Source organism: Macaca fascicularis, chromosome 6 (genome assembly GCF_037993035.2).
Source record: "Macaca fascicularis isolate 582-1 chromosome 6, T2T-MFA8v1.1".
Taxonomy (NCBI): Eukaryota; Metazoa; Chordata; class Mammalia; order Primates; family Cercopithecidae; genus Macaca; species Macaca fascicularis.
This window is the reverse complement of record NC_088380.1, coordinates 146,082,956-146,106,181: the sequence shown is the minus strand read 5'-3', so window position 1 is coordinate 146,106,181 and position 23,226 is coordinate 146,082,956. Positions and strand designations below refer to the sequence as shown.

General features: G+C 42.8%; 1 protein-coding gene across 2 annotated transcripts in view; it reads right to left on the bottom strand.

Moving 5' to 3' along the window:
- UBE2D2 (ubiquitin conjugating enzyme E2 D2) overlaps window positions 1–23,226 on the bottom strand; it is a 69,174-nt gene that overhangs the window by 5,651 nt on the left and 40,297 nt on the right. Inside the window, exons 2-6 of one of the 2 annotated variants that reach the window (XM_065546857.2) lie at window positions 20,900–20,963; window positions 11,986–12,127; window positions 8,725–8,756; window positions 8,569–8,646; window positions 8,377–8,482 (exon numbers count right to left, since the gene is read on the bottom strand). In XM_065546857.2, coding sequence (XP_065402929.1) covers window positions 8,377–8,482; window positions 8,569–8,646; window positions 8,725–8,756; window positions 11,986–12,127; window positions 20,900–20,956 — 415 coding nt within the window. In that variant the 5' untranslated portion in view covers window positions 20,957–20,963. The remainder of the gene's footprint in view (window positions 1–8,376; window positions 8,483–8,568; window positions 8,647–8,724; window positions 8,757–11,985; window positions 12,128–20,899; window positions 20,964–23,226) is intronic. The other variant, XM_005557936.5, reaches the window with a different exon arrangement.

The following is a 23,226-nucleotide window of genomic DNA, read 5'->3' as shown; positions in this document are numbered from 1 at the left end:
CCAAAACAGGAGAAAATTCTAAGAATTTATATTGTAATGCCTAGCAGCTTTGTAAGTTTTACTTAACTTTATATTAACAGTAACCAACAAGGATATATTTTTTCTTTCTTTTATAGCAGAGTTGGGGTTTTACCATGTTGGCCAGGCTGGTCTCGAACTCCTGACCTCAGGTGATCCACCCACCTCGGCCTCCCAAAGTCCTGGGATTACAGGCGTGAGCCACAGTACCTGGCCTAATTTTTGTATTTTTAGTAGAGTCAGGGTTTCGCCATGTTGGTCAGGCTGGTCTTGAACTCCTGACCTCGTGATTCACCCACGTAGACCTCCCAAAGTGCTGGGATTACAAGCATGAGCCACCACGCCTGGCAAATAGTTTTTTGAGACGGAGTCTCACTCTGTCGCCCAGACTGGAGTGTAGTGGCGCGATCTCGGCCCGTTGCAAGCCGCACCTCCCGGGTTCATGCCATTCTCCTGCCTCGGCCTCCCGAGTAGCTGGGACTACTGGCACCCACCACCATGCCCGGCTCATTTTTTTGTATTTTTAGTAGAGACAGGGTTTCACCATGTTAGCCAGGATGCTCTCGATCTCCTGACCTCGTGATCCACTGCGCCCAGTCTACCAACAAGGATTTTAAGAAGCTTCAACAGACTTCAGGTTAGGTCATTAAAAAACAAAAATGAAGGCCGGGTGCAGTGGCTCATGCCTGTAATCCCAGCACTTTGGGAGGCGGAGGCGAGTGGATCACGAGGTCAAGAGATTTAAACCATTCTGGCCAACATGGTGAAACCCCATCTCTACTAAAAATACAAAAATTAGCTGGGCGTGGTGGCACGTGCCTGTAGTCCCAGCTACTCGGGAGACTGAGGCCGGAGAATCGCTTGAACCTGGGAGGCGGAGGTTGCTGTGAGCTGAGATCATAGCATTGCACTCCAGCCTGGGCGACAGAGCAAAAATCCATCTCCAAAAAAATAGTAATAATAATAAATAAAAAATAAAATAAAACAAATAGCAGAAAATTAATGTTAAATGGCATCCTGGTCTCCCAGATACGAATATAAGCCCCTTTGTGCAAAGTCTCACAATAATCCCATAATATAAGAGTTGATATGACTGTCTCTATGCCTGAACCCCTAAGAGAGCTGGCCCAGACAGGTGCAGTGACGTGTTCAATGTCCCTGGCTAGAAATTAGAATAGAATTAAAACTTGATCTAAATCCTAGACCAAGAACATTTTTCAGATCCCATAAAATTCAATTTTTTAGAAGCCCATATTCAAGGATAAATGGCTTTCAAAATTCCAAAGACAGGCCAAGTAAGAGGGCTCACTCCTGTAATCCTAGCACCTTTTAGGAGGCCACAGCAGAAGGATCGCTTCAGGCCAGGAGTCTGAGATCAGCCTAGGCAACACAGTGAGATTCTGTCTCTACAAAAAATTAAAAAATTAGCTAGATGTGGTGGCACACTCCTATGGTCCCAGCTACTCAGGAGGCTAAGGTGAGAGGATCACTTACACCCAGGAGGTTAAGGCTGTATTGACCTGTGTTCGCACCACTGCACTCCACCCTGGGTGACAGAGTGAGACCCTGTCTCAAAAAGGAAAAAAAAAAAAAAGACAGCCACACTACTGAATATTCTTAGCAAAAATGACAACCATAAAATCCAACAATCACTGTTTTCCAGTGGCAGGCACCACATTCAGACAATTGTTTTGTTTAATTTTCAGTTGAAAACAATTTAGTCTACATCAAGAACATAAATGCAAACACTTGCCCCCAAAAGGAGATGGTCACACACTCATTACAGAGAATACAACATACTTCTATGAATGTTTCAAATTCTCTTCAGTGACGATTTAGAATCTCATCTAAGTCACTTCCTCGGTGACAATCTGGGATGTAGCAGACAAATCTCAATAGTGTAATTTCCTTTATTCAATCTGTCATTAACTTGTTTTAAAATATCTATTTATTTATTATTTATTTAGAGACAGGGTCTCACTCTTTCGCCCAGGCTGGAGTGCAGTGGCGTGATCTTGGATCATTTCAGCCTAAACCTCCCGGGCTCAAGTCATCCTCCCACCTCACTCTATAGGGGAGACTACAGGTGAGTGCCACCACGTCCAACTAATTTTCTTTGTATTTTTTGTAGAGGTTGGGTTTTGCCATGTTGGCCAGGCTAGTCTTGATCTCCTAGGCTCAAGTGATCCACCTGTCTTGGCCTCCGGAAGTGCTGGGATTACAGGTGTGAACCACCACACCCGGCCATATCTATCATTAACTTATGCATTCCTTACTGAATGCAAAGGGGGCATAAAGTCACTGATTACATTAAGTTCAGTAGCCTCTGACATAATGAAATAAATTTAAATCCTTCTATACTAATGCTAATAGAGAGCAGCCATCTTTCTTTTCTCTAAAGTTCTGTACCAAGAGATAATAACTCTCAGCCTACTTTACTCCCAGCACATAAATTCAGCAAGGAAAGGATTCGCTCATATTCCTATCAAATCTATCCTATATAGATCAAGGGCTTCTGAGAAGTAAAGAAAAAGTTGACATGCCCTATTCGGTTTGGTAACAAAAATGCTATTTCCTTGCCTTAAGAGTATATGAAAAGTTTTTTTAAAAAAATCAGGAAAGATGTTTTGTGACTCTTCATTCCTGTTGCCCACAGTTCTGGCAGTTGGCATTCCAAAACCATTTTCCCACTGTCAGGTGTCATCACCTGAAGCCCTCTTCAAGCATAGAACATTCTAACATCAATTAAGAAAGACTTCAGGTATTTCCTGGAAATGACAACAGGAAGTTAGAAATTTTTGAATGTTCCTTTAACTGATTCTTCTAAATATTCTAATAAGTCAACTTTAAAGCACAGGTTTTAAAGAAAGGGCTTTTCCTTCTTTCCAGGAAAGGAAAGTAGGGCACTGGCTATCTGGACCTTGTGAAGATTCTTAGTACACTACTTAGCTTCTTGAATTCATGAAAAATTCATTTTGGTTTATAATATACTGATATGGTTTGGATCTGTGTCCCCACACAAATCTCATGTTCAACTGTAATCCCCAACGTTGGAAGTGGGGCCTGGTGGGAGGCGACTGGATCATGGGGGTGCATCCTTCATGAATGGTTTAGCACCACCCCTTTGATGCTGTTCTTGTGATAGAGTTCTCATGAGATCTGGCTAATAGTGTGTGGCACCTCCCCCCATCTCTCTCTCGGTCCTGCTACTGCCATGAGGCTCATGGCACAGGTGGCTCCCCCTCTGCCTTCTGCCACGAGTAAAAGCTCCCTCAAGGCTCCCCGGAAGCAGATGCTGCCATGCTTTCTGTATAGTCCACAGAACTGTGAGCCAATTAAACTTTCTTTTTTTTTTTTTGAGATGCAGTTTCACTCTTGTTGCCCAGGCTGGAGTGCAATGGCGCGATCCCAGCTTCCTGCAACCTCTGCCTCCTGGATTCAAGCGATTCTCCTGCCTCAGCCTCCCAAGTAGCTGGGATTACAGGCATGCACCACCATGCCCAGCTAATTTCTGTATTTTTGGTAGAGATGGGGTTTCTTCATGTTGGTCAGGCTGGTCTCAAACTCCCGACCTCAGGTGATCTGCCCACCTTGGCCTCCCAAAGTGCTGGGATTACAAGCGGAGCAACTGCGCCCAACAAACCTCTTTTCTTTATAAATTATGCAGTCTCAGGTATTTCTTTATAGCAGTGCAAGAATGGGCTGATATATATACCTTTTTCTGTAAAGACAATAACTCTTATTTCTATAACCTGTATAGTTTCTTCATTGAACTTTTACCTATACATATTCATCAGTATTACTTTTTTTTTTTTTTTTTTTTTGAGACAGAGTCTCGCTTTGTTGCCCAGGCTGGAGCACAGTGATGTGATGTTGGCTCACTGCAACCTCCGCCTCCCAGGTTCCCAGGTTCAAGCAATTCTTGTGCCTCAGCCTCCTGAGTAGTTGGGTCTATAGACACACACCACCCTGCCTGGCTAAGTTTTGTATTATTGGTAGAAATGGGGTTTCACTATGTTGGCCAGGCTGTTCTTAAACTCCTGACCTTAAGTGATCCACCTTCCTCGGCCTCTCAAAGTGGATTACAGTCATTACTGCACCTGGCCAGTATTTTCACTAGTGTTACAACGACAGTTACTTTCACTTCTAAAAACATATAATCAAATGGCTTTATGGCACACTTATCTGCTTCCTTTCGTTTTTTTTCAGTTTTTTTTTTTTTTAAATATATATATATATTTAGGTCCCCATCATGGATCTTCAAAGTAGAGGAAATACTGGGTCAAAATTTCTATCCTTGAAGACAGACTATATGTTAAAAGAATAATATCATACAGGATTAAGGTGTTTCATAGAACTACTTGCCCATACATTCAATTTACAAAAAGGGAATCATTAAAACCTTAAACCTGAGACAGTTAATACAATCAAATTCAACAAAATGGCACTGCAATTATTTTAAAGGATAGCTATCCAGATAGAACCTAACAAATCAAACTTGTAACAGTCCTTATCATTTACAATAGCTGAAAAAAAATCAATGCTAGGCAAGAGAAGGGGAAGAACAAAAAGAGATATGGCAATAATTTCAGCTATCTTGCGCCTCCAACACCCCACCCCACCCCACCAAAACACACCTCTCACATAATTCCACTTATCTTGGTCCCATTACTAGATTTACATCTCTATTGCTATTTGGTGAAGGAAGTGTAACCAATGGGACCTTCACCAGGCCAGGCACAGGTCCATAAACACTTTCTCAAGTAGCTCTTGAATTGTAAGGGGGCCCACCAAAAGAAAAGGGGACACACTTCTCTAAAAAACTACTTCACTACAACTTTTTTAAAAATGTGGTTCTCTGGCATCCTGTTTTTATTTCTGCCTAGGACTCTAAAAATTTTAAATTAATGCCTCAGAGTTTTGTTTGCTTTAAAAATTAAATTTGTGGCCAGGAGTGGTGGCTCACACCTGTAATCCCAGCCCTTTGGGAGGCCAAGACAGGCGGATCACCTGAGGTTGGGAGTTCAAGACTAGCCTGACCAACATGGAGAAACCCCGTCTCTACTAAAAATACAAAATTAGCCAGGTGTGGTGGCGCATGCCCTGTAATCCCAGCTGCTCAGAAGGCTGAAGCAGGATAATGGCTTGAACCTGAGAGGTGGAGGCTGCAGTGAGCCGAGACTGTGCCACTGCACTCCAGCCTGGGCAACAAGAGTGAAACTCCTTCTCAAAAAAAAAAAAAAAAAAAAAAATTTAAGATTGAGTCTTGACATCCAAGTTATAACATGACAAATACTCAACACTTTTGACAACCGTGCCTTTATCCCAGTTTTTGGAGTACTTACAAGGAACCAGTTAACTGTCCGTTTTTGCTTCTTTAATCTTCATAACAACAATGAAATATTTATTATTGTTCCTTTTCTACTGATGACAAAACTGAGGAATACAGGGGCCAATGTGTCTCAAGTCTCATTTATTAAGAGGTGGATCTGAGATCTGCACACAGGCAATTGGATCTAGAATCTATGTTCTTTACTGTGAAACTACGTTGCTTCCTGTCTAAACACATGCGTTAAACAAATGCTAAATTATAAGCAGATAATTTCTACTAAAAATACAAAAATTAGTTGGGCGTGGTGGTGGGCGCCTGTAATCCCAGCTACTCGGGAGGCTGAAGCAGGAGAATTGCTTGAACCCCGGAGACGGAGGTTGCAGTCAGTCAAGATCGTACCATTGCACTTCAGCCTGGGCAACAAGAGTGAAACTCTGTCTCAAAAAAAAACAAAAAACAAAAATTCATACACCACATTTCACCACACAAATACCAAAACTAACATTATTTGTCTATTTCTGGCCACTTAACATCCTTTTTTTTTTGAGATGGAGTCTTGCTCTGTTGCCCAGGCTGGAGTGCAGTGGCACGATCTCGGCTCACTGCAAGCTCCGCCTCCCGGGTTCATGCCATTCTCCTGCATCAGCCTCCCAAGTAGCTGGGACTACAGGCGCCCACCACCATGCCCAGCTAATTCTTTTGTATTTTTAGTAAAGACAGGGTTTCACCGTGTTAGCCAGGATGGTCTCGATCTCCTAACCTCGTGATCCACCCGCCTCGGCCTCCCAAAGTGCTGGGATTACAGGCGTGAGCCACCGCGCCCGGCCTCACTTAACATACTTTTATATGTAACTCTTGTTACAGTGTATATGCCTTTTTTCTTTTTTCTGCTTTTCTCAAACACAGTATTTTCCTATTTTTGCAATATTTGTAAAGTTCAATACTTTTTTTTTTTGGCGATAGAGTCTCCCTCTGTCACCCAGGCTAGAGTGCAGTGGTACCATCTTGGCTCACTGCAACCTCTGTCTCCTGGGTTCGAGTGATTCTCCTGCCTCAGCCTCCTGAGTAGTTGGGCACACGCCATCACACCCAGGAGTGTACAGGCACGTGTCATCACACCTGGCTAATTTTTGTATTTTTAGTAAAGATGGGGTTTTGCCATGTTGGCCAAGCTGGTCTCGAACTCCTAGTCTCAAGTGATCTGCCCACCTCAGCCTCACAAACTGCTGGGATTATAGGCATGAACCACTGTGCCTGGCTAGGGTCAATACTCTCTTAAATGCAAGTGCTAGAACCCATTTATTTTTTCCTCTTCTGTAAGTAACCTCTAATTTTCAGAACTAAATCACACTGTCACAAATGTACTTGCATACAAAGTTTTTTCAGCATTTGGGATTGTTTTCTTAGTATAAATAAATGAAACTAGAATTATTGGGTAAATGGGCATGGATGATTAAGTATCTTAACACATACTGGCAGACTGGGCTCTACAAACCTATGAAGTATAGAGTATTCATTTCAATATACCTCATTAGCATTTTGTCTCCTTTTAAAAATATCTTTGTTAATTAAAAAGGTAAAAAAAGGGAATGTAACATTCATTTATTTATTCTTTGGTTCCCCTGTGTCCACTCATCTATTAGGATCTGAATTTTTTTCTGATTTTTGTACTTCATATTTTAAACATATTAATCCATTACCATATTTGATTTTTCTCTTAAACAACTGATTTCATTTTCACAAAAGTACATCCAGTAAGCTCTTTTATCACCTCTCAGAGTAGAGCGGTGAGATCTGATAAAGATTCTTTTTTTTTTTTGAGACAGAGTCTTGCTGAGTCCCCCAGGCTGGCCAGGCTGGCCAGGCTGGAGTGCAGTGGCATGATCTCGGCTCACTGCAACCTCTGCCTCCCGGGTTCAAGCGATTCTCCTGCCTCAGCCTAAAATACAAAAATTAGCCGGGCATGGTGGCGGATGCCTGTAATCCCAGCTACTAGGGAGGCTGAGGCAGGAGAATCACTTGAACCCGGGAGGCGGAGGTTGCAATGAGCCAAGATTGCAGCACTGCAGTCCAGCCTGGGCGACGAAGTGAGACTCCATCTCAAAAAAAAAAATATATATATATATATAGAGAGAGAGAGAAAATTTTAATCCAACTGTGATTTCATCTGGGAATAATGAGAGAGAATTTTAATCCAACTGTGATTTCATCTGGGAATAATGTTCAAGGGTTGTACAATTTCAAATCAACACATAAGACAACTACATCACTCAGTTCATTGATATAGAAACCTAAAGACAAGAGCTGGTAAAATATTTACCAATATTTCGTTCTTCAAGAACCTAATGTCTATGTTCACAGTATAAGCATTTGCCTAAAGGGCTGATCTATTTCCTGTTCTGGAATAGTATCTATCTTTTCCATTCATGAATCTCAAGGTTGGAAGAGATGTTAATTGTGTTTATGCTCTAAAAAAACATTCATGCCAGTGTCCATCTTTTTTTTTTTTTGTGAGATAGCGTCTCACTCTGTTGCCCAGGCTGGAGTGCAGTGGCATGATCTCCGCTCACTGCAAGCTCCGCCTCCTGGGTTCACACCATTCTCCTGCCTCAGCCTCCCGAGTAGCTGGGACTACAGGCACCCACCACCATGCCCGGCTAATTCTTTTGTATTTTTAGTAAAGACAGGGTTTCACCGTGTTAGCCAGGATGGTCTCGATCTCCTGACCTTGTGATCCGCCCACCTCGGCCTCCCAAAGTGCTGGGATTACAGGCATGAGCCACCGCGCCCGGCCCAGTGTCCATCTTCTAACCTATGCTTGAGTAGCACAACTGACAAAGTAGTCACTATACCAACGAACACTTTTGCTTGAAAAATCCAACTTATTTTCAGTTCTCAAGGTCCATTTCAGAATAAGAAGAATTACTATCTCTTCTTAAAAGAAAAATAATCTTTTCAAAAATAAGTAACTCTAAAAAGACAAAAGACACGGTTGCGTTATCTTGATATCAAATACCCATTGTTACCTTTTGAAATAGTTAGTGCTGGAGACCACTGTGATCGTAGAATATCAAGACAAATGCTGCCATTACTGTTAATATTTGGATGATAAATTCTTGTCGTAAATGCAACCTACAGAAAGAAAGGAAATTTTCTATAAACTAGTTTATTAGTATTATAGAAAGCACATTAAAAACTGCCACATTCCAATTAATTACCTTAGGTGGTTTGAAGGGGTAATCTGTTGGGAAATGAATTGTCAAGAAAAATACTCCACCCTGATAGGGACTGTCATTCTGTTGATAAAAGAAAAGTGGGATTAAAATGAGTAAATTACATAAACTGTTTATTCTGAATTTAATCTGAATACTTACTGGCCCCATTATTGTAGCTTGCCAATGGAACACTGAAAAATAACAAGAAAAAAGTCACCATGTAACAATATCTACATTGTATCTGTGCCATAGTAACATATCATTCCCCTTCTAATCCAAATTCATTTATAAATAATATGAGTATGAGCAAGATGAGGAACATAAAATAACAGTCTAAAGAAACAAGAAAAATGACTAGAATGGCCTAGAACACTGATAAGGCGCTCAATGAAAAATATTTGGAGCCAGGTGTGGTGGCTCACACCTGTAATCCCAACACTTTGAGAGGCTTTGAGAAGTGGAGGCTGCAATAAGCCATGACTGCGCCACTGCGAGACTCTCTCAAAAACAAAACAAAAAAAAGTATTTGGGCTAAAACTTCTTGAAACTTCATGTCAGAGAAACAAACTTATTGACAAGGCTCATAGTTCTACTTTTAAATAGCTATTTCTTTACCTCATGGGGTAAATAATTTCTTCAAAACAATTATATATAATATACTTTTTTTTTTTTTTTGAGACAGAGTCTCACTCTATCGCCCAGGCTGGAATGCAGTGGCACCAATTTCGGCTCATGCAACCTCCGCCTCCCAGGTTCAAGCAATTCTTCTGCCTCAGCCTCCCAAGTAGCTGGGACTACAGACAAGTGCCACCACACCTGGCTAATTTTTGTAGTTTTAGTAGAAACAAGGTTTTGCCACATTTGGCCAGGTCTCAAACTCCTGACCTCAGATGATCCACCCACCTCGGCCTCCCAAAGCTGGGATTACGGGCATGACTTCTTTTATAATGCTGGTATACGGGGGACAAAACAGTAAAGTCAAGGTAGATAATACTCAAATTAAGAAAGACTGGTTTTAACAATGAGAACAAATTTCTAAAAACTCTTGCGTAGGTCTGTACATTACTGGTCCTCATTAAAGAAACAAAAGCATCATCTCTTCTAACGTAGAGGATAAGTTAAAGAGGAAAAAAGAGAAAAAAAGGAGTGAAATTTAAAAAGAAAATATTAGCTAAAAGCCCAAGGTTGATTACAAGCTCTAGGGATACTTCCAATAAGTTATAAACTTGTTCAATAAATAAATATCTTCCAAATGCAGAAAATGGTGCTTGTTCCATGTTCTCATGTTACTAAGTGCAGTATGAGAGATCAAAAGCCAGACTTTTTATTTATAAGCAAGCTACTACTTAGTATACTTAACATTCATACTATGATCTGAGCAACCTAAGGGAAGTTGTCACTGGGGTTATATTTGAACAACCCAAACCAGATAACTCTTGTCACAAGGTAGAAGAAACATGAAGACTAAGAAGCCATATAAAAATCCACCAGAATGTCAGTCCAAATCCTAAAGTTCCTTCCAACCTCCTTAATATGAAACTAATCCCTATGGTTGGTTTGTTGCTCACTGGGACTTGAACCTAAAAATAGCAGCAGCTCGTTGATTAGGAGTTAAAGGTAAAGGACAGGAATTGCTGAGGCTCCCTTCCTTAGATGAGCCCTCCCTAGTACTTAGAAACACTTATATTACTCTCTGCCGACCATTTAATGGACTGTGTAAGCCAAGGACAAAGCCATTCTGGGCCACTAAAACTGGACCTAGTATCTTCAAGGGAAGTCCTATAAAAAGCCCCTTATATGCTGTTTAAAGACACAAAAGCAGGCACCTGTAATCCCAGCTACTCAGGATGCTGAGTTGGGAGGATGATTTGAGCCCAGGAGTTCAAGTCCAGCCCAGGCAACATAGCAAGACCCCGTTTCCGAAAAAATAAAAATAAAAACAAGACTAAAACACACACACACACATGCTCACACGCATGCATGCACACACACACATGAATCTCACTCTATTTTTAATCACAAATATACTTACAATTTGAGTAAATAAAACATTGATAACTAGAATTAACCCCCAATAACAAGGCTAAAAACACTATTAGACAAAAGAATGACCAACTGGCCAAGGGACCTGTTCTTCTACTTAATTCTTTTATGTTATTTAAATTTGTGGTTATAATGGAAGAGTATTAATTGTACCTGCATTCCCACGCAAAGCTGTAAGAGTTGGGTAAGATAAGAAGAAAGCACTGCTTTTAAGTGTTCTCAGGCACTGCCTGCCACAGCGGCGCCCTCATCTCTAATGTCTGCGCTACCTCTAGCTTGCTGAGAAGGGGGATTAACAAGGAGGTATCTAGATCATGACTAGTAGAAGGTACATTATCAGCAAATTGGCAAAGTAGTAAAGCACCCAGGAAGCAACTGGCTACAGAAGTTACTCACAAGAGTGTACCTTTTACCGGAAGGGTAAAGAAACCTCACTGTTACAGGTCTGGTACTGTGGTACTCTGTGAAAATAGATCTCATCAGAAGTCCACTGAACTTCTGATTAGCAAACTTCCTTTCCAGCATCTGATACAAGAAGTTGCTGGGGACTTCAAAACAAATCTACACTTCCAGCTTTTGGTACTTTGCAGGAGGCAAGTGAGGCCTATCTGATGGGCCTTTATGAAGACACCAACTTATGTGCTACTCATGCCAAATATGTAACAAGTATGCCAAAAGACATCCAGCTAGCATGCCAATTACATGGAGACTGTGCTTAAGATTGGGAAACATTTCATTCTCAAAAAAAAAAAAAACAAAAAAAACAATTATTTTTCTTCTTTCTGTTATTGGTAGTTCTCTGTTAGATGTATTTTTCCCCCATGGGGTCAAAAGGTAACTATGTATATAACTGCGAGTGGAAAAATAGGGGACAGAAATCAGGTATTGGCAGTTTTTCCATTTTAACTTGTGTGTGAATTTCTAATATAAAATTGAGGATGTAAAGCATTAATTCAACTCGAACTATTTCGGTGAACAAGTTTCAGCAGTTCACCTTTATAACAATTATAAACAGACCTGTAAATTTTTTCTGGACAATGCTAGCATTTGGATTTTATTTTTGTCACTAGTTATATCATTAGTTTAATATAAAAGAGAGACATGGAAATTATTTACATGATGAAAGATTTCAGAACTTAAGTGAAATGGGCAGTTTCACACTGATGTCATTTCAATAGTGATTTATTTCAGTCTACACTTTCCAAGAATGTGGCCATCTCTTAAAAAAATAAAACTTGTCTCTGGGTGCGGTGGCTCACGCCTGTAATCCTAGCACTTTGGGAGGCCAAGGCAGGTGGATCGCCTGAGGTCAGGAGTTCGAGATCAGCCTGACCAACATGGCGAAACCCCATCTCTACTGAAAATACAAAAAATTACCTGGGCATGGTGGCAGGTGCCTGTAATCCCAGCTACTCGGGAGGCTGAGGAAGGAGAATAGCTTGAACCCAGGAGGCGGAGGTTGCAGTGAGCCGAGATCGTGCCACTGCACTCCAGCCTGGGCAACAGTGCGAGACTCCATCTTAAAAAAAAAAAAAAGAAAAAGAAAAGAAAAGAAAGCACTTTTAAAAAAAGAAAGCAAGCACTTAATAAAGTATTATTTTATTATTATTATTTTTTTAAATACAGATGGGCGGCTGGGTGCGATAGCTCATACCTATAATCCCAGCACTTTGGGAGGCCGAGGCAGGTGGATCTCCTGAGGTTAGGAATTCGAGACCAGCCTGACTAACATGGAGAAACCCCGTCTCTACTAAAAGTACAAAATTAGCCAAGCATGGTGGCGCATTGCCTATAATCCCAGCTACTTGGAAGGCTGAGGCAGAAGAATCGCTTGAACCTGGGAGACTGAGGTTGCGGTGAGCCAAGATTGCGCCATTGCACTCCAGCCTGGGCAACAAGAGCGAAACTTCATCTCATTTAAAAAAAAAAAAAAAAAAGAGAGAGATGAGGTCTCGCTATGTTGTCCAGGATGGTCTTGAACTCCTGGGCTCAAGCAATTCACCCACCTCAGCCTCCCAAAGTGCTAGGATTATAGGTGTGGGTCACCATACCCAGTCAAAATATAAAAATATTGAGACAATTTTAAAAATTAAATTTTCGCCGGGCGCGGTGGCTCAAGCCTGTAATCCCAGCACTTTGGGAGGCCGAGACGGGCGGATCACGAGGTCAGGAGATCGAGACCATCCTGGCGAACACGGTGAAACCCCGTCTCTACTAAAAAAAAAAATACAAAAAACTAGCCGGGCGAGGTGGCGGGCGCCTGTAGTCCCAGCTACACAGGAGGCTGAGGCAGGAGAATGGCGTAAACCCGGGAGGCGGAGCTTGCAGTGAGCTGAGATCCGGCCACTGCGCTCCAGCCCCGGCGACAGAGCGAGACTCCGTCTCAAAAAATAAAAAAAAAAAAATAAAAATAAAAATTAAATTTTCCATTAACCATTTAAGTACTAATTCTTTCCTCCTAGTCTTTTCAAGATCAATCTTCTTCTTTTCTTGCTAATACTACTACCAGACTTAAGAAGTTATTAGAAAAATTTAAATCAGAATTTTTTTTTTTTGAGATGGAGTCTTGACCTGTTGCCTGGACTGGAGTGCAGTGGCTCGATCTCGGCTCACTGCAACCTCCACCTCCCAGGTTCAAGCAATTCTCCTGCCTTAGCCCCCTGAGTAGCTGGGATTACAGGTGCGTGCCACCACATCTGACTAATTTTGCTGTATTTTTAGTAGAGACGGGGTTTCACCACGTTGGTCAGGCTGGTCTCGAACTCCTGACCTCAGGTGATCCACCCGCCTTGGCCTCCCAAAGTGCTGGGATTATAGTCATAAGCCACCAGGACCGGCCTTAAATCAGAAATTTTTAGCTAAATATTTCCTTTTTTGTGATTCCCTGTTCTTCCTACTAACACAAACAAAGCACAAATAGACTGTGGGATCAAAATCTACTAACAATTGGACAACGCAGAATCCCCAACAGGGTTGAAGCAGAAATGCCAACAAGCTGCTAATGTTTATAATTATGGAAAGAACACCCTTCTTCTTCTTCTTTTTTTTTTTTTTAAATGGAGAAAGGGTCTTGCCATGTTGCCCAGGCTGGTCTCAAACTCCTGGGCTCGAGCGATCTGCCTGCCTTGGCCTCTCAAACTGTTGGGAATATAGGCATGAGCCACCAGCAGTGCCCAGCCAGAATACCCAGAATACCCTTCTTTTTTTGAGACAGAGTCTCGCTCTGTCAAGGCTGGAGTGCAATGGCAAGATCTGGGCTCACTGTAACCTCTGCCTCCCAGGTTCAAGTAATTCTCCTGCCTTAGCTTCCCAAATAGCTGGGATTACAGGTGTGCACCACCTCGCCCGGCTAATTTTTTGTATTTTTAGTAGAGATTGGGTTTCGTCATGTTGCCCAGACTGGTCTCAAACTCCTAAGCTCAGGCAATCCACCCACCTTGGCCTCCCAAAGTGCTAGGATTACAGGCATGAGCTACCACGCCCGGCCAGAATACCCTTCTTGATAGAAAATGACAGAAAAAAACACATATTTTCAACTAATATTGCAATCTTTCATACCCACACTACAAAAAGTTAAAGATACTCTAGCATACTGTGTATTTTATATATATGTATATATATACATACATATATATGCATAGATATGTGTGTGTATATATATATTTTTAAGAGACAGAGTCTCACTCTATTGCCCAGACTGGAGTGCAGTGGCACAAACTTGGCTCACAGCAGCCTCAAACTCCTGGGCTCAAGCAATCCTCCCACCTCAGCCAACTGAGCAGCTGGGACTACAGGCGAGTGTCACCATGTCCTGCTAATTTTTTTAATTTTTATTTTCATAAAGATCAGGTCTTGCTATGTTGCCCAAGCTGGTCTCAAACTCCTGGCCTCAAGCGATCCTTCTGCATTGGCCTACCAAAGTGCTGGGATTACAGGTATGAGCCATTGTACCAGGCAGAAGATTCTTACATTATTGTGAACTTTTAACTCAACATCATAGGTGATCTCATCTGTAATCCATATCTATTTAGTTTAGTAGATCATATCTGTTTAACATTCCAATAGGACTAAACATATGTAATCCATTGGCGTTAAACTCTGAATAAAAACCTATTCACATTCTGATAACACTATGTTAATTTGTCTTCACTGTTATTAAGGTCAAATTCCATCATCAAAAAAATGAGCAAAAACACATGCACGGGACTAAGTCTTTAAAACAGGTGAAGGAGAAGGAAGAAAAAAATTACTCATGTAGCAACCAAGACAAATAATCTTTATGCCTCTCATAAAATGATCTAGAATCTACAGTACCAATAAAAAGGCAGAGAAAGAGAAACTAAAACCCATTCAGGGTTTATTTATTTAATGAAAGAATTTAATTAATGAAAGCATTTAAAGGCCTACCATTTAAATCTTGAGAATTTTGTCACATTGGTTGAATATAAAGATACCTGCTAAAACCACTGATTTAGGTTACTCTCTGGAAGCCTTTCTAGACTCCCTAGCTCTTACAGGTACAAGTATAAATCAGAGAAGGTAGTGAGAGAATACCAAACCTGCCTCACATTACAATGTTTTTAGAAATAGCTCAAGTAGGCTAGGCGCAGTGGCTCATGCCTGCTCCAGCACTTTGGGAGGCCACGGCAGGCGAATCACAAGGTCAGGAGTTCGAGATCAGCCTGGCCAACATGGTGAAACCCCATCTCTACTAAAAATACAAAAAATTAGCTAGGCGTGGTGGCAGGTGCCTGTAATCCCAGCTACTCGGGAGGCTGAGGCAGGAGAATTGCTTGAACCCAGGAGGCACAGGTTGCAGTGAGCCGAGACTATGCCACTATACTCCAAGTGGGTGACAATGTGAGACTCTGTCTCAAAAAAAAAAAAAAAAGGAGAAATAGCTCAAGAATTACTAGAAGTTCAAGTAAAAAGGACCCCAAAAATAGTTACTGAATGAAATACTGGCCCACAAATATAAAATATTGCTACATTTTACATAAACATCTATTTCAAAAATCTTTCATTTAATGATCCATCTTAGGATTGATCAAAATTGACCAAAATAAAAAGTTTTGATAGTAAAAAACAAAAATAAGTTCCCAGCACTATGTTGGTTTAATACTATCAAACCAAATTATGCAAACTGAAAGTTACACAATCTGTTTTATGAGAGTTTAAATGTGAAGTTCACAGATGAATGATTACTCTTTAATATTCTGAATGAAGCCTTGAGGTTAAAAGGGACAGGCTGGGCACACTGGCTCATGCCTGTAATCCTAGCACTTTGGGAGACTGAGGTGGGTGGATCACCTGAGGTCAGGTGTTCGAGACCAGCCTGGCCAACATGGTGAAACCCCGTCTCTACTAAAAATACAAAAAATTAGTCAGGCGTGGTGGTGTATGCCTGTAATCCCAGCTACTTGGGAGATGGAGACAGGAGAATTGCTTGAACCCAGGACATAGAGGTCGCAGTGAACCGAGATCACGTCACTGCACGATCTGTTGCACGCCTGGGCAACAGAGCAAGACTCTGTCTCAAACAAACAAACAAAAAAGCAGGGGACGGTGAGAATATCTGATAGTATGAGACTGAATCTCCAGACACCTACACTTGAATGCACAGATCTCAAGACAGTCACATTTACCAAGTGTTCAAAACAAAAGAAAGTTGGGTGCGGTGGCTCGCAGCTGTAATCACAGGGCTTTGGGAGGCAGAAGCAGGAGGATCACTTGAGCCCAGGATTTCAAGACCAGCATAGAAAACATGGTGAGACCCTATTGCTATATATATATATATATATATATATATATATATTTTTTTTTTTTTTTTTAATTAGCCAGGGGTGTAAGGGCATGTACCCATAGTCCCAGTTACTCAGGAGGCTGAGGTGGGAGGATCCCTTGAGCCCAGGAGTTTGAGGCTTCAGTGAGCTGCAATTGCGCCACTACACTCTAGCCTGGGCAAGAGTCATCCCCTGCCTTGAAAGAAGACCAGAGGAGACTCTGTCTCAAAAAAAAAAAAAAAAGGCTGGGTGTGGTGGCTCACGTCTGTATGCCTGTAATGCCAGCACAGGGGGAGGGGGAAAGGCGGGGAGGGAAGAGAAGATAGAAGGAAACAGATACATGGCCATTCAATCTTCAGCTTACTTTTTTTTTTTTTTTTTTTTTTTTGAGATGGAGTCTTGCTCTGTCGCCCAGGCTGGAGTGCAGTGGCATGATCTCAGCTCACTGCAAGCTCCACCTCCTGGGTTCACGCCATTCTCCTGCCTCAGCCGCCTGAGTAGCTGAGACTACAGGCGCCCACCACCATGCCCGGCTAATTTTTTGTATTTTTAGTAGAGATGGGGTTTCACCATGTTAGCCAGGATGGTATTCATCTCCTGACCTCATGATCCGCCCGCCTCGGCCCCCCAAAGTGCTGGGATTACAGGCGTGAGCCATCGCACTCGGCTGTGGGAGTTTTATTTAACTCTCCAAAGGGAACAATTTTTCAATCTGAGAAAGAAATGTATAGTGCTAACTATGGCAGAAGCGAAGCAAAGCAAAGACAAATTACTTCAGCATGCTAAAGAAAACTTCAAAAATGAAATCAAGTCCCCTGACTCCAATCACTTTTAATTAAAGATTTTCAGCCATTCTTGAATTTACCTAAAACAAAAGCACTTTTCCAACTGAATAGAAAGAGTACACTGATGGATGTGGCTGATATGATACAGTGGAAGGACAAACTAGAATCAGAAAACCTGAGAACGAGTCCACACGGAGAATCTCCATGAGCTTCTCATGGGACTCTTTTCTAAAACAGTTTAAAATTTCTACTCCAGTCACCTAAATGAGTTGTTGTAAGGCTTAAATGAGACAATAGTGTGTAAGAGCACTTACTAAATCATTTTGTATGGTTTAGGTATTTAGTCTGCCTTGTTTGGTACCAAATTACTACAGTTACTCACGCTAGGTAAGTCAGAATACAATAATGTAAATGAGTTTTTTCATGACATATACTTGGACTCATAATTTATAATATTTATCTATTTTATTTGTAAAGTAATCCTTGTAAAAGGGCCTTGCTTTCATTCTTCACGATTTAGTAGACCAGACACATTCTTTTTTTCTTTTGTTGTTGTTTTTGTTTTGAGATAGTCTGGCTCCCGTTGCCCAGACTGGAGTACAGTGGTGCAATCTTGGCTTACTACAGCCTCAACTTCCTGGACTCAAGCGATCCTCCCACCTCAAACTCCTCCTGAGTAGCTGGGGCTACAGGCATGCACCACCAGGCCAGGCTAATTTTTGTATTTTTTTGTAGAGACAGGGTTTCACCATGCTGCCCAGGCTGGTCTCGCACTCCTGGGCTCAAGTGATCTGTCTGCCTCAGCCTCCCAAAGCACTGAGATTACAGGTGTGAGCCACTGTGCGGACCCAGACACAACATTAGTAAGAAAAATCAGGGCTGGGCGCGGTGGCTCAAGCCTGTAATCCCAGCACTTTGGGAGGCCGAGACGGGCGGATCACGAGGTCAGGAGATCGAGACCATCCTGGCTAACATGGTGAAACCCCGTCTCTACTAAAAAATACAAAAAAAAATTAGCCGGGCGAGGCGGCGGGCGCCTGTAGTCCCACCTACTCAGGAGGCTGAGGCAGGAGAATGGCGTGAACCCAGGAGGCGGAGCTTGCAGTGAGCTGAGATCCGGCCACTGCACTCCAGCCTGGGCGACAGAGTGAGACTCCATCTCAAAAAAAAAAAAAAAAAAAAAAGAAAAATCAGGAAAAAACAATTAGAGGCCAGGTGCAGTACCTCATGCCTGTAATTCCAGAACTTTGGGGGGCCAAGGCAGGCGGATCACCTGAGGTCAGGAATTCAAGACCAGCCTGGTCAACATGGCAAAACCCCGTCTCTACTAAAAATACAAAAATTAGCCAGGTGGGCCGGGCGCGGTGGCTCAAGCCTGTAATCCCAGCACTTTGGGAGGCCGAGACGGGCGGATCACGAGGTCAGGAGATCGAGACCATCCTGGCTAACACCATGAAACCCCGTCTCTACTAAAAAAAAAATACAAAAAACTAGCCGGGCGAGGTGGCAGGCGCCTGTAGTCCCAGCTACTCGGGAGGCTGAGGCAGGAGAATGGCGTAAACCTGGGAGGCGGAGCTTGCAGTGAGCTGAGATCCAGCCACTGCACTCCGGGCGACAGTGCGAAACTCCGTCTCAAAAAAAAAAAAAAAAAAAAATTAGCCAGGTGTGGTGGCAGGTGCCTGTAATCCCAGCTACTTGGAAGGCTGAGGCACGAGAATTGCTTGAACACGGGAGGCAGAGGTTGCAGTGAGTCAAGGTCGCGCCACTGCACTCCAGCACGGGCAAGAGAGTGAGACTCCGTCTTAAAAAACAAAACAAACAAACAAAACTATTAAACATAAGCTAATTTAACCCTGTACTCATTTTGACCTTAATCTACATATTTACACAAGTGTTTGTAAGTATACATACTTTAAAATACTTGTTAAATGTTACAATTTTTTTTTTGGAGAGTGAGTCTCACTCTGTCACCCAGGCTAGAGTGCAGTGGCACAATCTCAGCTCACTGCAACCTCCGCCTCCTGGGTTCAAGCAGTTCTCTGCCTCAGCCTCCCGAGTAGCTGGGATTACAGGTGCCTGTCACCACGCCCGGTTAATTTTTTTAGTATTTTTAGTAGAGACAGGGTTTCACCATCTCGTCCAGGATGGTCTTGAATGCCTGACCTCGTGATCCGCCCGCCTCGGCCTTTCAAAGTGCTGGGATTACAGGCATGAGTCACCAGGCCCAGTCCTGTTTTTATTTTTTGAGACAGCATCTCACTCTGTCGCCCAAGCTGGAGTATAGTGGCATGGTCCTGGCTCACTGCAAACTCTGCTTCCCAGGCTCAGGTTCAAGAGATCCTCCCACCTTAGCTTTCCAAGTAGCTTGGACTACCAGTATGCACCAACACACCTGGCTAATTTTTTCGTGTGTTTTTTGTAGAGACAGGGCTTCACCATGTTGACCAAGCTGGTCTTGAACTCCTGGGCTCAACTGATCCACCTGCCTCGGCCTCCCAAAGTGCTGGGATTAGAGACATGAGCCATCACACCCAACAAAATGTTACAGTTTTTTGTGAATTAGTTTTACATAGCACAGTCTCATTCAAATATCCCCTCTTTAAAAAAGTTCAAAGACACTATATGGGAAAAAATTATGTTGCAATGAAGTGGAACACAGAGGAAATTATCATCCAATGTATGCATTAAGACATCTCATAGATTATTTTAGACAAAATTAAGCAGATAAACTGGACTTCAAAAATAAAGATCTGCTTTTGGCCAGGCGTGGTAGTTCACGCCTGTAATCCCAGCACTTTGGGAGGCCGAAGCAGGCGGATCACCTGAGGCCAGGAGTTTGAGACCAGCCTGGCCAACATAGCGAAATCACGAATCTACTAAAAACATAAAACTTAGTCAGGCGTGGTAGCATGCACCTGTAATCCCAGATACTCAAGAGGCCAAGGCACGAGAATCACTTGAACCCAGGAGGCAGAGGCTGTAGTGAGCCGAGATCATGCCACTGCACTCCAGCCTGGGTGACAGAGCGAGACCCTGTCTCAAGAAAAAAATAAAGACCTGATTTCACAAGTATGAGCCAGTAGAAAGTCAGACACAGACACATATACTATCATCCTTAGTATTATCTTACTCAAGAATAATAGCTAGCTGTAGGTAAAAGCTCAAATCCTTCACTCCAGGAAAATACCCAGAAGGGATGAAGGTCAGGTAGGAGAGGACCAGAACAACTATACAGCCAATACCTGGCAGAAGATTCAAAATGTAATGAACAACACAGGTGATAATGGGATGAACACAGAGTTGCTCCATTCATGGGCCACTAAAGGTTAAACACTGCCTCTTTCCTATAGCGTAATTGTTTCTTTTTTTTTTTTTGAGACGGAGTCTCGCTCTGCCGCCCAGGCTGGAGTGCAGTGGCCGGATCTCAGCTCAATGCAAGCTCCGCCTCCCGGGTTTACGCCATTCTCTGCCTCAGCCTCCCGAGTAGCTGGGACTACAGGCGCCCGCCACCATGCCCGGCTAGTTTTTTGCATTTTTTAGTAGAGACGGGGTTTCACCATGTTAGCCAGGATGGTCTCGATCTCCCGACCTCGTGATCCGCCCGTCTCGGCCTCCCAAAGTGCTGGGATTACAGGCTTGAGCCACTGCGCCCGGCGTAATTGTTTCTTCACGCAAAATAACCACTGTTATGCTATTACTCCATTATTCCTTTTAAATACTTACTATCATCTCCAACAGGACCTGCTGAACACTGTGCTGGAGGGTCCCGTGCCAAATCATTCAATTCCTACAGAAAAAAGAAAGAAAAGAAATATATTCAATGTAAATGTACCTTTTATCCATTATTAAAGTTTATATTGTTACCAATATTCTCTGTCATGCTGGTGAAACTCTTTTAAGAGCATTCCTTCAGAGTAAGAGATGAGTAGATTGGTGAATCTTTAAGGTATTTTGGATTCTCCAATGCAATGTGTATTTTTAAAGTGGGTCATTTTTGCTTTGTTCAGAGCTTAGTAAATAAATACAATGAGGAAGGTAAAACATGTATTATGGGCTGGGAGCAGTGGCTCACACCTGTAATTCCAGCACTTTGGGAGGCTGAGGCGGGCAGATCACTTGAGGTCAAGAGTTCGAGACCAGCCTGGCCAACAAGCCTGTCTCTAGCGAAGATAGAAAAAATTAGCCGGGCATGGTGGTACATGCCTGCAATACCAGCTACTCAGGAGGCTGAGGCAGGAGAATCTCTTGAACCAGGGAGGCGGAGGTTGCAATAAGCCAAGATTGCACTACTGCACTCCAGGCTGGGCGATAGAGTGAGACTCCATTTCCTTTTTTTTTTTTTTTTTTGAGACGAAGTCTCGCTTTGTCGCCCAGGCTGGAGTGCAGTGGCCGGATCTCAGCTCACTGCAAGCTCCGCCTCCCAGGTTCACACCATTCTCCTGCCTCAGCCTCCCGAGTAGCTGGGACTACAGGCGTCCGCCACATCGGCCGGCTAGTTTTTTGTATTTTTTAGTAGAGACGGGGTTTCACCATGTTAGCCAGGATGGTCTCGATCTCCTGACCTCGTGATCCACCCGTCTCGGCCTCCCAAAGTGCTGGGATTACAGGCTTGAGCCACCGCGCCCGGCGAGACTCCATTTCAAACAAACAAACAAAAACAAAAAACATGTATTATGTATTAAAGAGCCATAAAAACCGTTTTTGTTTTTTTTTTTTTGAGAAGGAGTCTCGCTCTGTTGCCCAGGCTGGAGTGCAGTGGCGCGATCTCAGCTCACTGCAAGCTCCGCCTCCCGGGTTCACGCCATTCTCCTGTCTTAGCCTCCCGAGTAGCTGGGACTACAGGCACCTGCCACCATGCCTGGCTAATTTTTTGTATTTTTAGTAGAGATGGGGTTTCACTGTATTAGCCAGGATGATCTGGATCTCCTGACCTCATGATCCACCCACCTCAGCCTCCCAAAGTGCTGGGATTACAGACATGAGCCACCACGCCCAGCCAAAACTGTTTTAATGTAAACATTTCATTTTTCAAAAAAAAATTTAAGGCCAATTTTAGTATCTCAAAACTATTAGGTTACACTTGGGACAACCTTCTAAAGTCATAAATGTTCCAAAATTATATTGGACCATCTGACAAGTTGATACGTTTTCAGTGGAAGTCCACTACCAGGGTTCTAAAAGTAGAAAAAACTTTGAAAGAATATATTTTAGACTGGGCACAGTGGCTCATGCTTGTAATCCCAGCACTTTGTGGGGTCAAGGCGGGAGGATAACCTGACGTCAGGAGTTCGAGACCAGCCTAGCCTGGTGAACATCGTGAAACCCCATTTCTACTAAAAATACAAAAATTAGCCAAGCATAGTGAGTGCATGTCTATAGTCCCAGCTACTTGGGAGGCTACGGCAGGAGAATTGCTAGAACCTGGGAGGTGGAGGTTGCAGTGAGGCAAGATCATGCCACTACACTCCAGCCTGGGGCAACAGAATGAGATTTTGTCTCCAAAAAAAAAAAAAGTATTTTAAAAGGCTGACTGAAGTAATAAAACCACCATCCATAAAGCTTTGTAGCTCCCAGGAGCGATGGCTCACACCTATAATCCCAACACTTTGGGAAGCCAAGGCAGCGCCAATCACTTGAGGCCAGGAGCTTGAGACCAGCCTGGCCAACATAGCGAGACCCTGTCTGTACTAAAAAAATACAAAATTAGCTGGGAGTGGTGGCACACACCTGTAATCCCAGCTACTCGGGAGGCTGAGGCAAAAGAAATGCTTGAACCCAGGAAAGGCAGGTTGCAGTGAGCTGAGATCATGCCACTGCACTCCAGCCTGGGCGACAGAGCGAGACTCCATCTCAAAAAAGAAAAAAAAAAGCTTTTTAGTCAGAGACTCCTCTACCTGTAATAATGTTTTATAATCAGTTACCAGCTTCTCAGCTTTTTAAACATAAAAGTTCAGAAACTTGAGACTTGTTATTGGGTGGGGATGCCTGAAAAATTACAAGGCAGGAAATCATACTATATTCCATTTCCCCTCAGCTTGGTTTTTGAGACA